The 19,787-nt window shown below is 35.4% G+C and overlaps 2 protein-coding genes across 4 annotated transcripts; both read left to right on the top strand.

Moving 5' to 3' along the window:
- Nucleotides 1–1,447: 1,447 nt before the first annotated feature.
- Nucleotides 1,448–14,277, top strand: LOC130742583 (histone-lysine N-methyltransferase SUVR5-like). Of its 2 annotated transcripts, XM_057594676.1 has the most exons (16): nt 1,448–1,849; nt 2,341–2,392; nt 2,489–2,584; nt 2,656–2,758; nt 2,918–2,968; nt 7,203–7,715; nt 8,022–8,324; nt 8,432–8,542; nt 8,846–8,956; nt 9,059–11,362; nt 11,668–11,829; nt 12,212–12,328; nt 12,408–12,511; nt 12,591–12,728; nt 12,848–12,935; nt 13,854–14,277. In XM_057594676.1, exons 6-16 carry the CDS (start codon nt 7,263–7,265, stop codon nt 13,956–13,958), a joined length of 3,996 nt encoding a protein of 1,331 aa, XP_057450659.1. In that variant the 5' UTR covers nt 1,448–1,849; nt 2,341–2,392; nt 2,489–2,584; nt 2,656–2,758; nt 2,918–2,968; nt 7,203–7,262; the 3' UTR covers nt 13,959–14,277. The 2 variants fall into 2 exon arrangements, with proteins under 2 accessions (XP_057450659.1, XP_057450658.1); XM_057594675.1 differs by lacking the exon at nt 2,341–2,392.
- An 837-nt stretch (nt 14,278–15,114) lies between these two features.
- On the top strand, nt 15,115–19,051 carry LOC130742584 (probable polygalacturonase At1g80170). 2 transcript variants are annotated; one of them, XR_009021203.1, is made up of 9 exons: nt 15,115–15,681; nt 16,100–16,231; nt 16,361–16,531; nt 16,775–16,795; nt 16,896–17,103; nt 17,566–17,647; nt 17,865–17,973; nt 18,053–18,241; nt 18,539–18,679. XR_009021203.1 is itself a non-coding variant. In XM_057594677.1 (9 exons), exons 1-9 carry the CDS (start codon nt 15,358–15,360, stop codon nt 18,824–18,826), a joined length of 1,452 nt encoding a protein of 483 aa, XP_057450660.1. In that variant the 5' UTR covers nt 15,135–15,357; the 3' UTR covers nt 18,827–19,051. The 2 variants fall into 2 exon arrangements, 1 of the variants encoding a protein (XP_057450660.1); XM_057594677.1 differs by having other exon boundaries at nt 15,135–15,681; nt 18,053–18,169; nt 18,539–19,051.
- Nucleotides 19,052–19,787: the final 736 nt, after the last annotated feature.

The following is a 19,787-nucleotide window of genomic DNA, read 5'->3' as shown; positions in this document are numbered from 1 at the left end:
ACGAGATTATTCTAACTTAAACAAAAGTACTGAGGTATAGGCTCTATGAATGCACTTGCATTAAACCATAAAATAAAGATTTATGTGGTTGCTAATTTAAGGTTTAAATATGCTTTAGGTCTCATAAGTAGAATCATTGTGGGTTTCTGACTTTTAAATCCTTTAAATGTTATCTTGACACAAAAAATCAAATTACTTAGTTAAGTCCAATTGATGATGTGTTGTCAATTATGATCAGTTCACTGTCCGTGTAGAGAGCTAGCCGGCTTAGGGTGACCACATGGACCTTTTTATATTAGTTTTTTTAGTCTCTTTAATTTTTTTTAATCACTTTTACTCATTCCTCTTTTTTCCTTCATCTTTTTTCTCTATGCTCTAACCTCAAATCAAACCCTAAATTCAAGGTGCTTGAATTTTAATGAATTGCAAACTCTTCCACTTTGGCTCCATAGTGATCTCCTTCAAGCACCTCGTCGCAGCCTTAGGAACATGACTTTGCCGCACATGGCCGCCACGACGGACCATCACGAAACATGTGTCCACCTTTGAGTGTTGTCCTAGATCACCTAAGAAACTCAAGCTTGTTCTTATCTCAGATTTGAACATCTTCAAATCCACAACCACAGACCGAAGTTTGATCTTTTATGAGCAGCTGAACATCAATAAACTCACATTGGGGGAAAGGTCACCTTGTAAGAGGAAAGTGATATCAATAAGATGAAGCTGCCTTATGATTTTGGTTCTCATGCGTAACTCGATTGTATTAAATTGTCAGACTTTGATTACTTTTATGAATGGGAAATGATTTATCCACATTACTTGATTTTTTTAAGTTTTCCCTAAGTTAAAGCAATATTTATTTGAGTTAGTGAAGCATGAAGCTTTTACCCTAACATGTATGATTTTCTTTAAGTGATTTAGGTTACTTGACTCGATCATTTGGCTATTGACATATGTTTTCATGAGTTTTAAGTAGAAACAAATCATGTTTATAATGTTCTCCTTGCAGTTCATGGTGCTTGTTAGGTCCTCACCAAGTCTTTATCACCTACCCCTTCATTATATCAATTATCGATTCCTAGACAGCCGAGTAGGAGACTACTTCAGATATAAACTGTCCACTTGCTTCTTTTGGTAGGCCTTCTTTGTTTGGTGGCAATGTTGATGCCTTTTGCCGACCTTGGTATTCTACAACTATAGGGAGTAATTAGTAGTAATATTTTGTAAAGCATGAAATGCTATGATGTACCGGATGATGTTGCTACTTGGACAATGGAAATGTGTATAATTGGATCTCTGGCTGCATTTTAAACCTCATTGGTTGATCTTATCATTTTAAGAAATGTTAAACATACATAAGAAATTTTGTCTATTTTTTGGTTTGAACTTTAGAAGTATATTTATTTTATAAAGTGATCTTGAGGAAATGAGTAGGGTGAAAGCAAGTCTCACGGGCTAGGGCCACGGTGATAGCTTGTGAGTTGTGACTTGTGCGCCGGTCACACACAAACACCTTATGAGTACCTTAAATCCCATGTGGGACCAACCATAACCATGGGAGATGCACTAATCTGCTCTCACTCTCTCATTCTCTCACTTGATTTCTCTCTCTCGGCCCTCTCTTCATCATCACCATCACCATTTTCTTCTTCCTTTTCACACTTCTATTTTCACCCAATGGCTTCCAAATTTCTTCCCGCTGCTCCCACCGCTTCGTACGCCGTTGTCGCCGAGTGGCGGCTGCGGCGGTGTTGTTCTCCGCCGTCGTATGTCACTGTTCTCGCTGGTCTTGTGGCTCCAGTTCCAGTCAGTATCACCGCAAGCTTTCTATTGCTTGTTATTACTACAGGTTCGATTTCGTTGCCGTTCTTTTTGTGCTTGTTTTACACTTGTCTTTGCTTGCTATTATAGGAGCCAAAATGTTCCATCAGTGAGTGGTGATTCGAGTTTTGATGTGGTTCAATTTTAGTAACTGGAACAAACATTGATCTGGGGTTGGGTTGGATTGGATTGGGGTTTTGCAGTTTCTGCATTTCAAGTACTTTCTTGATACTATGCTGCTGAATTTTGAATTGCTACTGATGATTTGATAAATTGCTACTGAATCTTTTGTCTTGGCCTGAAAAACTCTATGATCTTCCCAAATATGGCTAGTCACTACTCTTAGGATTGCTAGCAGAATACTCTATAGATTTCTTGATATAGTCCAATTTCTGTATTTTTATGATGTTAAGGCTATTGCTACATGTTTTGCATATGGACCTATCCTAATTTCCATAATCATCATTTTACTAATTTGGCTTTATCACTCCTGCTTTTCTTTTATGTTCAATTATGAAGAAATTTGTTATGGGAAGTTGGTGAATTTCGAACTCTTGATAAACGCATGAAGGTTTACTATTTTCTCTATGCATCGTGAAAGCTCTGAGGAAGTGCTCCATTCACCGTGAAAGCTCGGTCCTCAATCCCTTCGTTATTTTTGTTGCAGCTCGCTCTTGCTTCTATGATTTATCTTCTCCAAATGACGAAGCACCACCGTCGCACATCGGTGCTCCACTTTGCTCTCAGCTTGATGCATTCAAAGGTCTCTCGGCTTCTTCTTTCATTTTCTCTTCACATTTTTCCCCTCACTCACTCTATTCTTCTTCTACTTAGGTTGATTTCCTTGTTACAAGGGCACCAATTTCAGGCTCGAGGAAGGATCAACTGAGAAATCGAGGACTCTCATATTCACTTGCAAATCACATCCAGAATAGAGGTGTGTGTTGCGGCATGGATCCTAGGGTTCAAGGCTTCTCCTTGGTTCAGAACCCTAAGATTCATCCATTTTTTTAAATAGTTTAATTTAAAGCTGAGTTTATATTGTGTTGTTGGAGTACTTCCTGACAGGTTAACTTATGTTGTTTATTTATAACAGGCTTTCTAATCAGAGGGAAACAAATTCATTTGGAGTTAGAATAAGCACAAGGTTCCCTTTTCTCTCTTAACTATGGATTTATTTTCTCCTGCCAATGTCTTCTTGCATTGTCCTTATCTTTGAGGTAGCTCATAAGAAATCGATAATGTGTTTTTGTTTTTCTTCATTTTCTTTTGCTCCTTGTTTTCTGTTTTGCTGGACTCTACGTAAGAAAAACCACCGCTTTTGTGATTGCTAATTAGTATGATGAACTCCAAATTAGGGTTCTAGGTTTAACAGGTTTAAGTACATTTTATATTTTGCATCATGAAGCTGTTTCTGGCGGCCAGGAACACCGTATTAAGGTGTTTTATATTACTTTCTTAATACAGCGGTTGGAACCACCACAAAATATCCTTTCTTGTACTAAACCTGCAACCAAGGGGGCTAAACCCCCCGCTAAATAATGCATGTCCGAGGGGTTGCTTAAAACTGCTGTTAAACAACTTGTGGTGAGTGTAACTTTTGGGTTTTTCCAAACCGCCCGCAAACAACGTGCGGAGATTGAAAACCCTTGGCTAAAGTTAAAGTTACTTGATTGTTAAGTATTAAAAATGCTATTACAACTTATTTAATGATATTAAAAACTTATTGCTTAATTTAAAATATTTCAAATTAACTTTTTTTTATCGGTCAAATTTCACCTTTTGGGATTTGATTTCTGTACCTTCTCCTCCCCAACCCATATTTCCTCTCCAGGGATTTCAAATTAACTTAATGATGTTTCATATTATTAAATAAATAAATTATGAAATTGTTAAAATTACTGCAATGCTAACTATTAAATATCAATTAAATTAAATTAATATTAATTATTTACATAAGGAAAACTCTAAAATATTTTTTGAAATGTCTAAAAAAATTATTTTTTAATTTATTAAATCTTAAATTTAAAAATTATTTTAATATTTATTTATTTACACTAAAATAATTTATATATAATGTTAAAAATATTGTAAATAAACCCGTGTAATGCACATGTATTATTTCTATTATTATATAAGTAAATTTGACTTGATGTATACATTAACAACAATATTAACTAGTTTGCATTCGTTTTTTGCGGTCGTTTGTTTGCAGTTGTGGTCATTGTTTAAGGTCGTTGTTTTCGTTCTTTGTTTACGGTCGTTGTTTTCGGTCTTTGTTTACAGTTGTTGTTTGCGTTATTGTAATTATTCCATAGTCGAGAGGATTTGTTTCTCGACTCTTTATTCAATAAATATTTTGCTTTAAAAAAAATTAATAACATTTATATTATTCATTATACTAATTAACCTGTAAAATTTCAGTTTTTCATATTTAAAAATAAAAAATGTGGTTTTTAAACTTTTAGTTATTAATTACAACTTGAGAAAAAAAATAAAAAATAATAATGATGATAATAAGTATTGATAACTTTTATTCCTATATTAATTGTTGACTTAAAGTTGAGAAAATAATTAAATAATTATTGATAAAATTTTCATGACATTAATTGTATTAATTATTAATTATCAACTTTTCATTTTTTATAAAAATAAATAATTTACTAAGTATTAAATAAAAATAGTTAGAATGTTAGTTATCAATCATAAACTGAGGAAAATTTTGGCTTAATTGCATTTTTGGTCCCTAATCTAACACGATTGTGCAAAACTGATCCTCGATGTTTAAAACGAGCGGTTTTGGTCATAGTTCTTTTTTATGTGAGCGATTTTCATCTTTTCTTCAATCTGTCGTTAAGGAGTTAACCGAACTCGCTGATGTGGGCTCATTAAAATGAGCGGTTTTGGTCATAGTTTGCTTGCCGCTTTACCAACACCTTATTGTTATTTTTTTTCTTTTCTTTTCTTAGGATATATATCTACCTATCTTTTCATACCATGTTTTTCCTTTTACCTAAACAAAAATCCTTTGGACAGAAAAAAATAAAAAACAAACCTTTACCACCTTTACTCTTTGCCCAAAACATAGAACGCACCTTGTAATTGGTACTATAAATCATTCATTCATTCATAACTACAAGCCTCTAGCCACAGTGAGTGAGGAAGCGCTTCAATCTCAAAACCACATATATAAGAGAGAAAACATTTTTTCACATAAAAATAAAATACAATCCCCATCCAAGACCCTGATTCATCTCTCTCTCTCTCTCTCAGTCTAACTCTCTGCAGAAACCTCTCAACACACTTTTTTAAGGTACATTATTTACCACTTTTTTCTCTGAAATTAGGTTTAGCCAATGTCAATTCTAGTCCATGTCTCATGCTTTTTTGCAGTCAATTTTAGATCTCATTTAATTTTGTCTAACTGATCTCTCACTAAGATATGTTGTGCATTTTATACACATGATAAAATTTTAATGGTAACTGGAAAAAAGGCATCATTTGTTATGATTTTTTGAGCGTCGAGGATATAATTGATGTCCAATTTTATACTTGAATGATTACACAGATTTTTATTTTTATTTTTCAGACATGCAGTGCATGTTCATGATTCCTGATCCTTAATCAATGATCTTACATATCACTGATTTGATTCGGATTTATCATTTTGCTGCTGATTAAGCACGTTAATTTTGGGATTGAATTCGATTTTTTATTATTTTGGGTCCTTTGTCACTTAGGGTTTGTGGGTTACATAGATGCTTAGGTTTAGATTTCAATCTGCCTGGGTTTTTGCTGTTTTGGATTTTTATATGTTTAAAGATCAAAGCTTTTTCATATTTTTGAAGAATTTGTTGCTTTCCATGCAGATTTATGTCTACTGTGAGCAACCCTAATTGCATTTTGGTAATAATATTCCATTATGAAGTTAAGATGTGAATCATTGTCTTTTAAGAACTGAAAAAATTCAAAAGATTCCTCAATTATTATTGACATTTACCACTAAATCGTTTACATTAGGTCATTAAACAGGAAAATATGGGGTTTTCTGCTAGATCACATTAAATTAAGGTTTGGATATGCCAGTCTTAAACAAATATGGGTTTGTTTGGCTTCAGAAAACTGTGTATGTACTCATTTCATATTATTTTGTTTTTCAAAAACATCATGTTATTTTCATTATATTTTGTTTTTCAAAATTTGTATAGAATATAAATTTTTGTTTTAACTTTCATGGCTTCCTTTACAAAAATTTAGAAATAGAAAAAAATGAAAATAACGTGATATATATGTAATTTATTAATATACTGAGAAAATATTTCTCAAATCAAAAGACGTTAGGTTATCCAGTCTGCCACCATTTGCATGTAGAAGTCCTCACTTAATTGGGACAAAAGCTAGGGGGAAGGGGAAGTTCTTTGTTATTAGATTATTTGGTTGATAACTTGATATTCTTTATTGTTGTATACAAAGCTTTAAATTGCGGTAGCTTTAACAGTCGCAATTGCACCACTGTTGTATTGTGATCTTTCGTATTACAGAAAATTATGAAAAACGTTGCCGGTCGCATTGTGGTTTTGGAAATCTCCAAAACCTTGATGTCGCGGCCGGAATCACGGTTCTCGACTTTGATTTAAAACCATGGTTGTATATATAACTGATTTATCATTTTCTGCCACATGTTTCTGTTTATGTATTTTTGTTCATAACTGATTAGAACTTTTTTTACTCCCATAGCTGATTTGAACTTGTTCATTCTCATTTGGTGAACTAATCGATTTAATTTTGTTTGTTATGAAGTAATAATGAAAACAATATGAACTACTATTTTGATCTATGTAAAAACAATTTTTCCGTATATGAAGATTGTACATGAAATGGAAATGATCTAATAAACATGGATTTGCATTAGATATATGACATAAAAAGATGTAATGGTTAACATCTATGAAGCAAGGAATGAATATCACGATGAACCTAAATTTATAGTGCTGCTTGTAAACTTGTACCTGATAATTGTTATTTCTGTCATTATATCATGTTCCATCAAATATTTGAGATATAAATGAAATCCTAAAATGGATTTTCACAATTTCATACTAGTAGCTGGCTAGCTGCTACTTTCTTTTTGCTTGCAGTTATAGGACTAAGCTAGATGAGTTTCAGTTTCATTTTCTTCTGGACAATAGACATATATGGTATTTTACTGAGTTCTACAATATATTACCTCTGAATATTAAAATCTTCTGTTCACCTTTTTTTAATTGATGTGCTTGAGCCATTTTGTTTCAATGCATTTTATTTCTGTTTTATTTTCAGCTTATTTTATTAATTACTATATCTAAGACTACATTGTCTAACCATGGCCTTTAATGGAACAGTGGTTCGATATCAGTCAGAGGAAGCTTATGATATCACAGTGCTGAATTTAAAACAGAATCATGGATGTAGTTCCTGGTTCTGATATTCAGCGTGCTGTGGAATCCGATTGCTCTCAGCCGAATTCAAGAACAAATTATCTGTACCAGGTAGAACCTATTAACTGCGTTGAAAATCGTGAAGATGATATGTTTGAATACGGCGATCAACTTAATGACTCATTACTGAAGACAGAAGGACAGGGACCTACTGTTAGTGAACTCTTGGCCAATTCATATTGCCGAAACACCGGAGATTTATTTTTTGACTTTCAAGTGGAAAACCAAAAGAAATCTTGCAGTTTGCATGCTATTGAAGATAATGACATAAATGAACCTCGCTTAACCTCTGCAAACTCTCTCTCTATAGTCGATTTGACCGAAAGCGAATCGCCAAACACCGGTAAGGAAGGAGCACTGTCATTTTCTGAACCCACTTGGCTGAAGGAAGATGTGTCTATAGCATTATGGGTCAAGGTATTCAAAGTTTAGTTGTTTCCTTTCTGATAGGAGCTTTTTCTAATGGTCTTTTGTTTTCCCAGCAATAAGAGTTTTGATTACTCTTGTGCTTATTTATTTAAAAACTGTGATTTCACTTTGGCAATGTTGCTTGATCACAAGGAATGTCCATGAATTTTATAGAAAATATTTTATTGATTGTGTTTGTATACACCCCCCCCCCCCCTTCTTTCTCTATTAGAGAGATTTTGCTCTGGAGAAAAATGGGAAAATCAAAATGCAATGTGTATAATTTTGTATTCTTTTTACTTTTCTGTGTTTCAGTGGAGAGGGACGTGGCAGGTCTGCATAAAATGCGCAAGGGCTGACTGGCCATTATCAACATTGAAAGCAAAACCGACTCATGAACAGAAGAGATATTTCGTCATCTTTTTCCCTCTCACAAAGGTTTACTTTTGGGCTGATACGCTGCTTGTTCGATCGATTGATGAGTTTCCACAGCCTATAGCATATAAAACTCACCAAGAAGGACTGGAAATGGTAAAAGACTTGAGTGTTGCGCGACGGTTCATAATGCAAAAGCTTGCTGTCAGCATACTGAACACTCTTGATCAGCTTCATTCTAATGTATGTGACTATTTGATGATGGTGCTATTTCTTCTTTTACATTCCTTATTATTGTAACCTTTTCATTTTTCTATTGTATTTTTTACTGGAGGTTTCAATACATGTAGGCTTTAGTAGGAACTGCTTGTGATGTGATGGTCTGGAAGGAACTTGCTATGGAGGCTTCTCGTTGTAACACTTATTCGGATTTGGGGAGAATGCTTCTCAAGCTACTAAATGTAAGTTCCAATACCTGATGTTAGTTTATATTACCTGTAAGTCTGTAACTGCAATTCATCAAGTTAAACATTACCATATTTAATTGTTTTGTGAAGTTAAATGCTGATACCTATTGTGCATGACTTGAGAAATGTGTGCTATTTACTTTATTTGGTCTACATTGTAGTTTTGAAATTTCATAATTCCTACTACTTCAATTTTCAATTTTCAATAGATAAATACAATTGTCATGGTTTTAGTAACTTTTTTTTATGAATTTCTCTTTTGGTGATTTAAGTAGTATAACACATTTTTCCTTACAGAGCATAGCGCCATGCTACATAAATGCAGACTGGGTTAATTCTTCGTCTGACTCTTGGGCGGAACGATGCCAAAATACAATTAGTGCCGAATCTTTAGAACTGCTGAAGGAGGTAACTGTGTTACTCATCTACATCTGCCTTTTTTAAAGAATAATCAGCACAGACTTTTGCTCAATATGTTTTGGTTGATTTATTCCTTATCCTCCTTTTCAGGAAGTGGTTGATTCTATTCTTTGGAATGATGTGCAAAATTTCGGGGGTGTACCGGTGCAACCGACACTTGGTTCTGAGTGGAAAACCTGGAAGCAAGATGTAATGAAATGGTTTTCCACACCTCCTTCCTTTTCTAGCAGCAGTGACATGCAGCAGACGCCAGATAGCGCGTACCGAGTAAGCCTTCAGATTGGTAGAAATAGGCGCAAGCTCCAAGTTCGTCGTGCTTATACACATACTTCACTGGCAGGAACCAAGGGTTCAGATCACTCTACTACTCTTGAGACTAACCCAGGTTTTTCTAAGAACCAGGACGCAGTGAGTGCATTGGCAATTGTGACTTCTGAACAGGAAATTTTTAGAGAAGTACATGTGGAAACTGATTTACCAAGTAATTTGACCGATCAATGGAATGAAATTGTAGTTGAGGGTATAGATTCTGAGGTCTTGAATTGCAATGGAATGGAATCAACACCTATTGATGAAATGGCTGGTGAAAAAATTATGGAACCTGGAACTAAGAATCAACAGTGCATAGCTTATGTTGAAGCCAAGGGAAGGCAGTGTGTGAGATCGGCGAATGATGGTAATAAATACTGCGGCGTGCATATTCGTTCTTTGAGTTGCGCAAGACAAGCCAAAAAACCTGTTCCAATTGAAACTCCAATGTGTGGAGGTACAGCCAATGCTGGTACTAGATGTAAGCATCATTCTCTTCCTGACTCTCCATTCTGGAAGAAACATTGGCCCCGTGCTGAAACCTGTAGCAAACTGAAGAGGAAACATGAAGGAAATTGCACTCGTTCAGAGGGCTTGATCTGCAAAGATATGGTACTAGTAAATGATGAAAGTCCATTGCAGGTGGATCCGGTGTCAGCCACGCATGGTGATTGCTTTCTTGACAAGTTACCTGGGAATCTCGCCCTTTCTGACAATGATCATAATGCAACGGAGGATGCACTTCACTGTTTAGGCTGTCCTCCATATGACAATGAGGACCCTTGTTTGGAACCACTTTTGTGGTATGTCTTGTACTGTGAAAAGCACCTTCCGAACTGGCTCAAACGCTCGAGAAATGGGAAGCGTAGGATAATATCGAAGGAACTTTTCACGGAAATTTTGAGGGACTGCAGCTCATGGGAGCAGAAGGTGCACCTTCATAAAGCATGTGCGATTTTTTACATACTGTTCAAAAGCATTCTCAGAAACCCGGAATCGAAGGCAGTTCAATTCCAATGTGCTATGACTGAAGCAACGAAAGATCCTAGTGTTGCAGAATTACTTAAAAGGTTGATAATTAGTGAAAAGGACAGAATCAAATTGGTTTTGGGATTGGATGATGACATAGATATATCCTCACTCATGGAAGGAACATGGCTTCCTCCTACCGCGATTAATGACAGCTTTGATGATGAAAATGGCGTTAAGTGTAAGATCTGCAATGCAGAATTTGCTGATGACCGAACACTTGGTTACCATTGGATGGGAAATCATGAAAAGGAAACCCAGTGTCTGTTCAGAGGTTTTGCTTGTGCCATTTGCCTGAGTTTTTTTACTGAGAAGAAACTATTAGAAAACCATGTTCAGGGCCGACACCGGATGCAGTTTGTTGAGCAGTGCTCGCTTCTCCAGTGTATTCCTTGTGGTAGTCATTTTGGAAACATGGAGCAATTATGGCTTCATGTTCTTTCAGTTCACCCTGTCGAATTTAAGTTGCAATTGAAAGTTCCTGAGCAGGAAACTTTAACTGTGCTGCCTTGCGAGGCTTCTCTGGAAAATCTTGAGCAGGGAAATTCAGCTTCTTTGGACAATGATTCTCAGGATCCAGGTACTTTGATGAAGTTCAGCTGCAGACATTGTGAGTTGAAATTTAACTTACTACCTGACCTCGGTCGCCACCATCAAGCTGCGCATATGGAGCGCAATCAAATTAGCAGCAAAGTGGCAAAAAGAAGAGCTCTTAGTTCTGCTCACAGATTGGAATCCGGCAGACTTGGCCGTTCGAAGATTAAAAAAGGTTCGTCAGCCGCATCATGTCGGACCAGAAGTAGGGCCAATGCTAATTTAAAGCGCCGTATTCAGGAGACAAAGTCACTTAGGGTGAAGGGAACAACTGTCCATTTGAATTCAGGGTCCTTGCAAAAGGGTATAGTATGTGATGACATAAGCTTTGGGAAGGAATCAATTCCAGTGATTTGTGTAGAAGATCAAGAAACTCTAAATTCTCAATTCCAATCACCTTGGGAGAGCTTCACATATGTTACAAAACCCAGGCTTTATCAATCACTTATTATTCATGATGAGGTAATCAACTTTGAACTAGTTTTTTCTTTGATCAAATCCTAATTAGATAGAAGTAAACTTCTTGAATATTAAATGCATGTTATGTCATTTTTTTACTTTTTCGTACAATAGCTAAGTACCTATGTTTGTCCCACGACCTAAATCAAACTGATTTCAATTCCAAGTCCGGAGCACTCACAAGTATCACACTTTTGTTCATGTAATACACATTTCTTTTTGAAATCAAAGCTAGAAAGTACTTGTTTGTCAAGTTAACTATTTACAATTGGTTTTCAGTTATCTTTAACTTGTTTTCTTATTAGCAGAGTCTGCGGATGGGATGCTACTGCTCATTTTCTACCTGCTGTCCTGAAACATGTGATCATGTGTGCCTTTTTGATAATGACTTTGATGATGCGAAAGACGTATTTGGAAAACCAATGCGTGGAAGGTTCCCGTATGATGAAAACGGCCGTATAATACTGGAGGTGAAATATTTGCATTAACTATAAGCTCCCATCATGTCAAAATCTGAGCTGTTCCAAATATGTTAAGCATTGTTAGGTATCAATATATCAATTACATGCTGAAGTCTTGAATAAACTATCTCTTCTTGCTTATGTTTTACTGTACTCTTCTACGTTTCTACTTGTTATGCCTTCATTTATTTTCTCCATTGCAAAACATTTTTATGCTAGTGTTAGGAGTAAGCTGTTTTGTGTTACTGATTTAACTCTTGTCAATATCATCATGTAGGATCTTTTCCTTATTTTGTAGAAAACTAGAATTAATAATGTAGGATATGTAGCAAATATTTCCCTTATATTTTGTATCACTAACTCATAAACATATTTCTATATAAAACTACAGGAAGGTTACCTTGTGTATGAGTGTAACAATTTGTGCAGATGCAATAAAAGTTGTCCAAACAGAATACTGCAGAATGGGATTCGGGTGAAACTGGAAGTCTTTAAAACAGAGAAAAAGGTGGTTACTATTCTTCTTTTGATAAACTTAAAACGAGAGATACGCCTTGTTTACTTGACTTGTGTTATTTGATTCACAGGGATGGGGAGTAAGGGCTGGTGAGGCTATTTTGCGCGGTACGTTTATCTGTGAGCTCATAGGAGAGGTTTTAGATGAGCGTGAGGCACACGTCAGACTCAAAAGGTTTGCATTTCTTCATGATGTTGTATGATTTAGTTTGTTGATTCTTAATTTTCACTGACTTGGTCTATGTCTATATCAGATATGGCAAAGAACATTGCAGTTATTTTTATGACATTGATGCTCGCTTTAATGATATCAGTAGAATGATTGAAGGACAACCCAAGTATGTTATTGATGCCACTAGTTTTGGGAATGTCTCTAGGTTCATCAATAGCAGGTGAACAAAGATATATTTCTTTCAAGCAATGATGATTTTTCTAAGTATGAAGCATAAGATTGCATCAGTAGCAAATTTTCATTTCATTCTGATTTATCTCTTCATTGTTGTTATTGCAGCTGCTCACCCAATCTTGTGAATTACCAAGTTTTTGTTGAGAGCATGGACTGTAAGCGTTCCCATATTGGTCTTTATGCGAGTCGAGACGTAAGTATACTCCTCTATATAAATGTAATCCTTGATAGTGACCCTAATATCTATGTTGCTTGGGAATTTGCACATGCAAACACTTCTCTTGATTTGGTATCTGATTAGTGAGGTAGGATGTGAACCTAAGAAATGTGTGAGGAAGTGTCATAAATGGTTGAGGTCTTTGCTTTATTAGGCTGTTACCTTAAAAACTGAATGGTAAAAGAAAAAGAAAAAAGTACATGTTTGTCCTTTATAATTGATTTTAAAGTCAAAATCAATTATGGGGAGAAGCTTTTGTGAATAGTGTTCCGGTACTGGGTCTAAAGAACCAGGTGGGCCAACCCAGTTGAAAGAGTTGGGTTGGACCCAAATGACGAGGGTGATGCAAAGGCCCAAACGAGTGTGCAACATTTGACCGATCAAGCTCGGGGGACAGTCAATAATGATGAGTGAATACTAATAGTCGTTATTGTCATTCATTCCTTGTATTTGTGGACCTGATCTTAAATGTATTAAATGTATTGTCGCCATGATTTCACTTGGTAATTAGGTTTAGCCGCTTATATATTAAGGCGTTCGGCCATAGCAAAGACATGCTCATTCTTTGTTCTCTGGGTTTGAGTTAGGATGTTCCTTCACCTAGCATGTACCATAGGAACATTGCGTGAACAAGTAGTTTCTGCCTTTCTGGGTTTCAGAATTGATTCTAAAAATAAATATGTTGATAAAAACATGCTTTAAGATAGACTGCATGCACATTGCCAAAGATGTGTTCTGTACGAGTATTAGAAGATGGACATCAATTATTTGACAAGAATATAATGTTCCCCTGATGTTAAATTCCTGCATGATTGCCAATATTTGACATTATTGTTTTAGCTGGCTTGTTCATGTAAAACATGAATTACATTTCACTTTGTTTCTTGTAAACAGATTGCTTTGGGTGAAGAATTGACATTTGATTATCACAAGGTTGGGCCTGGAAAAGGAACTCCTTGTCTTTGCGGATCTTCGAATTGCGGGGGACGCCTTTACTAGAACATCAAGATCATAAACATATGGTTTAACTTATCTGCGCTTTTGTTAAGGCACTCATTTTTAGAATTATTAGAGTATAGATGGTCCATTTAAACTTTGCCATACACCAAACTGCGCTATTTTATGTTTTTATTTCTCCTAATGTTTCCAGTCAACTCAAGTACTGGTGCATGTGGAACAAGAAGTGGTTGATATGAATTTCATAAACTCTAGACACAAGCCCACAACGCACGCATGCACATTGGCAAGTGGTACTTAAAATTGTCTTATATATTATATTATTTGATCTCGGCTCCCTAAATATAAATTATTTACTCCACCCATGTTTAGATGTAACGATTCATCATGTGTTTAGGAGTTGTGATTATGGGAGAAGCTATTCCTACTAGTTTTTGTGAGAAGAAAGTGATTCTTGAAAGTTTAAAAGTGAGAAAAACATGTTATTAGTGAAGATGCATACAATTTATGTTTAAATAATATAATTAGGTCTTCTCAGCCATGGTTTAATGAATCAACCTGATACTCAGACCTGATGCATCGAATTCAAGGGACAAATAAGTTTTGTGGAGATTTTCAACGGTCATAAACCGTGTATGTTTAAAAAGAATTATCAGACATGATTGTTGTGGGGGGTTCGAAACGACCACAGCTTGTACCAAGACTATGTTGTCACTGCGCATATGTTTGCATAACATTTTTCTTACATTAGGTGGAAGGGAGATAGGCAAGAGAGAAGTAGGGGAGAGAGATATAGAAGAGATAGCGCAACCACCCTTGTTTGGTGGAAGGGAGGAGGGAGAGAGGGGGAGGTGTAGAGTGGGCCTCACATCTTTTTGCAGTCTCCTAAGAAGAGATGAGGTTAACGTGCTTTTATTTATTTATTTTTTTGCCAGCTTTTGCAATTTACTTGTCGTTTTAAGGTGCTAGAAAAGTGTTTTGGACCGCTAGAAAATTTGAAATGTTGAATAGAATCATTTTTTAATACAGAAAGTAATTTTATTTCTTCTATCTCCCTATTTTATCTCTATCATACTAAATAACTTATAAATGCACTATATTTCTCTCTTGCAAAAAAAAAAATGCACTATATTTCTTATCTATTCATCTTCTCTCTTCTCTATCAAACATAATGTTAATGAATGTCAAAAAACTTTCAAGTGAGACAAAGATATCATATTACTAGCTACGTGATATAGTGTCATGGTTAACTCAACTCATCCTTTAATTATGAGGCTAAACATTTGATTATTGCCCAGTAGAATATAACACATTTTCTGGCCACATCAATTAAATGCGAGTATTTGTGGCTAGATGATTAATCACTACAATAGATTTCGTAGGCTAAAAAAAAGATGACATATTGTTGCATAATTTTCATGAGTTTAGTGTTTTTTTTTATATGCAACCAAACCAACCGTTCCTAGCTAACAGCAAGCCACTAGCTGAACCGACAAATACGTGTAAGAATCTATTGGTATCATCAGCAATGGTCTGTCTGACAAGAATGAAGAACCTCGGACATTGTTCTTCTCCAAGATTTATCCTGTTCTTCATTCATATAAATATACTTGTTGTGACTCCTTTTCTCACCCATGTTCAAGGGTTTGACTCTGTTATCCAGCTCCCACATTCTGGGTTAACCCGAACCCGAAGCAGATCCAAGCGTGTTCTCTCTGTCGGTGATTATGGTGCCAAAGGGGATGGCTTGCATAATGACACCGAGGTATTGGTTCAATTTTCTAACTTGTATATGGTGAATTTGAGTGAGATTCATGGCTTACAAAATGTTTAGGCCAAGTCAACAACAATAAATGCCCATAATACATCACATCTATAGTGCATGTTTAGAAATCCATTTATGATTGGTTTTGAGCCAAACTTTATTATGGGGAGAAGCTTTGGGAGTAGCTTCTGGATACCATAATTGATTTTAAGGAAAGAGAAGCTAATCCAATAATGCTAATTGTGCAGCTCAGTTTTCTCACCCTTGGAGATAGGTTTTGAAGATTTGGCAATTTGTCTAATAGGACTTAGTAGGATTAGGAATCTCCAGCTGCAACTTCATACACAGCAGCACATAGTCACCACTCACCATGATATAATTGAACTGTCTCCTGATTGTTTATTGCCTTTCTTTTCAGGCCTTCCTAGAGGCTTGGAACATCGCTTGCTCTCTCTCTGGATTTGTAAATGTTGTTTTTCCCTATGGAAAAACTTTTCTTGTACATCCAATTAACATTGGTGGACCTTGTCGATCTAAGATCACTTTGAGGGTAAGCACCAAGAGTCAAATCTCCCAGATATTGAAGTTTCTTTTTCCATCTGCAACTTTCAAATCCTGAATGAAGTATGCCTTTTATGGAAAATGTTGATGTACTTGATTATTTTCAAATTTATTCAAGATCTCTGGTACAATAGTTGCACCCAAGGATCCTGAAGCGTGGCATGGTTTGAGTCAGCGCAAATGGCTCTACTTCTATGGTGTTAATCACCTTACTTTAGAAGGTGGAGGGAAGATAAATGGAATGGGACAGGAGTGGTGGGCAAGATCTTGCAAGAGAAACTCCACAAATGTATTGTTACTTGACAAGCCTAAATTCATATTCAGTTTGTGTTTGGATATCAGTTGAGTGCAACGTGAATGAACTTTCATCCAATCCATAAGTAGAATTCCGCTCACTTTTTGTCTCCAAGTGAATGCTAAAGTTCTTTTGCACTGGCGCCAACGGGTATCCAATGTCCAAACAAACCTAAGTTGAAGTTTCAATGTTTAGTCAATAACTTAACTGAAGTGACTTCAAAATGTCCTTTTGCAGCCATGTCATCCTGCTCCAACGGTTAGTGGCGCTACAAAATATGGAGCAAAACAGTTCGTTTCGCTGATCTGATACATTGTGCTTCCTACCAGCTGAATCTATAATCATACTTGTAATGCAGGCCCTGACTTTTCATAGATGCAAGAATCTGAAAATGAGAAACCTTATGGTGCTAAATAGCCAACAAATGCACTTGGCATTCACTAGCTGTATGCGGGTTGTTGCATCCCATCTCAAAGTGTTAGCACCTGCTTTCAGCCCTAATACTGATGGAATCCACATTAGTGCAACAAAGGGTGTTGAGGTCAGCAATTGTGTAATTAGAACAGGTACATGAGGCTCAATCCAATGCAATATTGGATTTACTTGAAAGATACTATCATTTTAGCAGAATTCTAACATTATTTACTTTGAATAGTGATTGTCATATAATTATGAAATAGTTAGTCATATTTCAAAAAAAACATATATGCCTTCTGTTGGTAAAAATTAGGATGAGCAGAATGACACTAGTTTAAATATCATTGAGATCATCCTATGTTAAATTGTTAAAAATGAATCAATCAGTTCATATCTGATTTTTGGTTTTTGAAATGAAACCGTCTGTGTATTCTATCCATTTCAATTCTGTCATGTTATTTTCAGCATGTGTAGCTTTTTACGAACTTCGGATCAAGTTTTTCGATGTTTTTGATTTGATAAGAGACATGAAGGATCAGAAAAAAATAGTGCATGTACAACTTGAACAAGTTCAGATGAAAAACAATTCAGCACATTATGTTCGATTTCAGGTGATGACTGCATCTCAATTGTCAGAAATTCATCACGGGTCTGGATCAGAAACATTTCCTGTGGTCCAGGACATGGCATAAGGTGAAAGTAATTTTCACATTTAGTTGACTAAGAACATGTTTGGAAACATGCTGAGGCATTTTCTCAGTTTCAGAGGTGAAATGAACGGAAAGAAAACACGATTTTAAATGAAAAACATCAATGGGGAAAATGAACTCTTACCTTTTTCCAACTCTAATTCAAACATACTTTAAGAGATTTTAGTTGTATAATTGTTAACCAATAACCTATTATTCAGCATTGGTAGCTTGGGAAAATCAAAGGCATGGGAGAAGGTGCAAGATATAAATGTTAATGGAGCTTATCTTTTCAACACTGATAATGGGTTGAGAATCAAAACATGGCAGGTGAGTTTCTTAACGACTGTAAAACTTTCTTTGTATTCCAAATGTACAAACGGATTGACTTGTGTCGAATTTTCGTTAGGGTGGAGATGGTCTTGCTTCCAAGATCACATTCCAGAATATCTTGATGGAAAATGTGTCCAATCCAATAATAATAGATCAATACTACTGTGATTCCCGACATCCATGCAAGAATCAGGTATAAAACGTTTGGAGGTTTCTGCAGGGTCAGTCTGTAAATGTACCAGTATGTCAGAAATTCATTCGTAGGGTCAGTCTTATTGCATAATTTCCATTGATTATATCATATGAATCATACACATTCCTACTAATGGCATTGACTTGGCGCATGTTTGGTTTCATGATTTGAACAGATTTCAAGACATTTACTTAGCAAACACTTGTAGCTTCTAACCGAAGCAATTCTAAAAATATCACGAACCAAATATGCTATTAAATTGTCAAGCTTTGTAATAAACTATTTTGATTTTTGAGTTAAAATATGCTAATTCAACTGAAGCTAAAATATACTGCAAGAATGTAATGTTTGTCATGTATCTGAATGCAGACTTCGGCGGTTCAAGTGAGGAATATATCCTTCATTGATATTCAAGGAACTTCAGCCACAGAAGAAGCAATTAAATTTGCTTGCAGTGATGCCTCTCCATGTGAAGGATTATATCTGAAAAACATTTTTCTTGAATCATGCTTCGGAGGAAACACAAGATCTTACTGCTGGCAAGCTCATGGTTTTGCTCGCGGTGTGATGCATCCAGCTGCCTGTTTTTCAAGCAGTGACGATTTCATTAGACAGAATGTGTTGTTAGATTCAGACCTTGCTATTCATTCGGTGTGAATAATTTGTGCATGATATAACTAGTGCATGAATCCCTTTAATAATTATTTTGCTTACTGATTAAGGGGTAGGGAGATATGGTGGACACATCCATATGAATGCCTAAGTTAATATGAAATTGTATCCCTTAATAACTATTTTGCTTACTAGTTAAGGGGTAGGGAGATGTGGTGAAACCATCCATATGAATGCATAAGTTAATATGAAATTGTCTACTCTTATCTACGGGCTATGAGTGCATTTAGCCGTTTTAGTTAAGTGTTTATAACAGTAAGCTTTTATAACATAGATGTACAGTCATAAATCAATTTGAGAAGTTTATTGAAATAAACTCAAAATGTTATAGGTAAGCATAAACACTTGCTCTTAAGTTAACTTAAGCAGCTTATGAAAATAAGCCAAAAAAAGCATTGATGTTATATAAGTTTATTTCATGCCCAAACGCGAACCAAATTCCAATAATCTGTTTTATGTCTCTTGCGGTCTCTAAACATCATGACTGAATACCTACAATAAAATTAAATGAAAAATCCATATCCCGAGTAATAAAACCTAAATGAAGTGTATTGATAATTTATAATATTTAACCGGAGTAAAATTTAGTTAAAGCCTCCCTTCATCATACCATGAAACTCAATAAATTTTAATTTTTTAGATTTCACCACTCAATCCATGAGTTTTTTACCTTTAAAACTCACGAATTTCGACAAAAAATTGAAAATTTCAACCAACACTTAAAAATTTGCACAGATTTGTGCTTGTGAAAGTTTGGTTAAAGCTCCATTTCATTATACGATGAAACTTGGAAAAACTAATATTTTTGAATTCCGTCACTCGGTTTAAAATTCAAGAATTTCGACTAAAAATTGAAAATTTACACCAACACTCAGAAATTTGCACAAATTTTAGCTTGAGAATATTTGATTAAAGCACCCCTTCATTATATGATGAAACTTGTAAA

This window comes from Lotus japonicus, chromosome 3 (genome assembly GCF_012489685.1).
Source record: "Lotus japonicus ecotype B-129 chromosome 3, LjGifu_v1.2".
NCBI classification, from domain to species: Eukaryota; Viridiplantae; Streptophyta; class Magnoliopsida; order Fabales; family Fabaceae; genus Lotus; species Lotus japonicus.
Note: the sequence above shows the minus strand (reverse complement) of the source record. Positions and strands in the feature narration are given on the sequence as shown.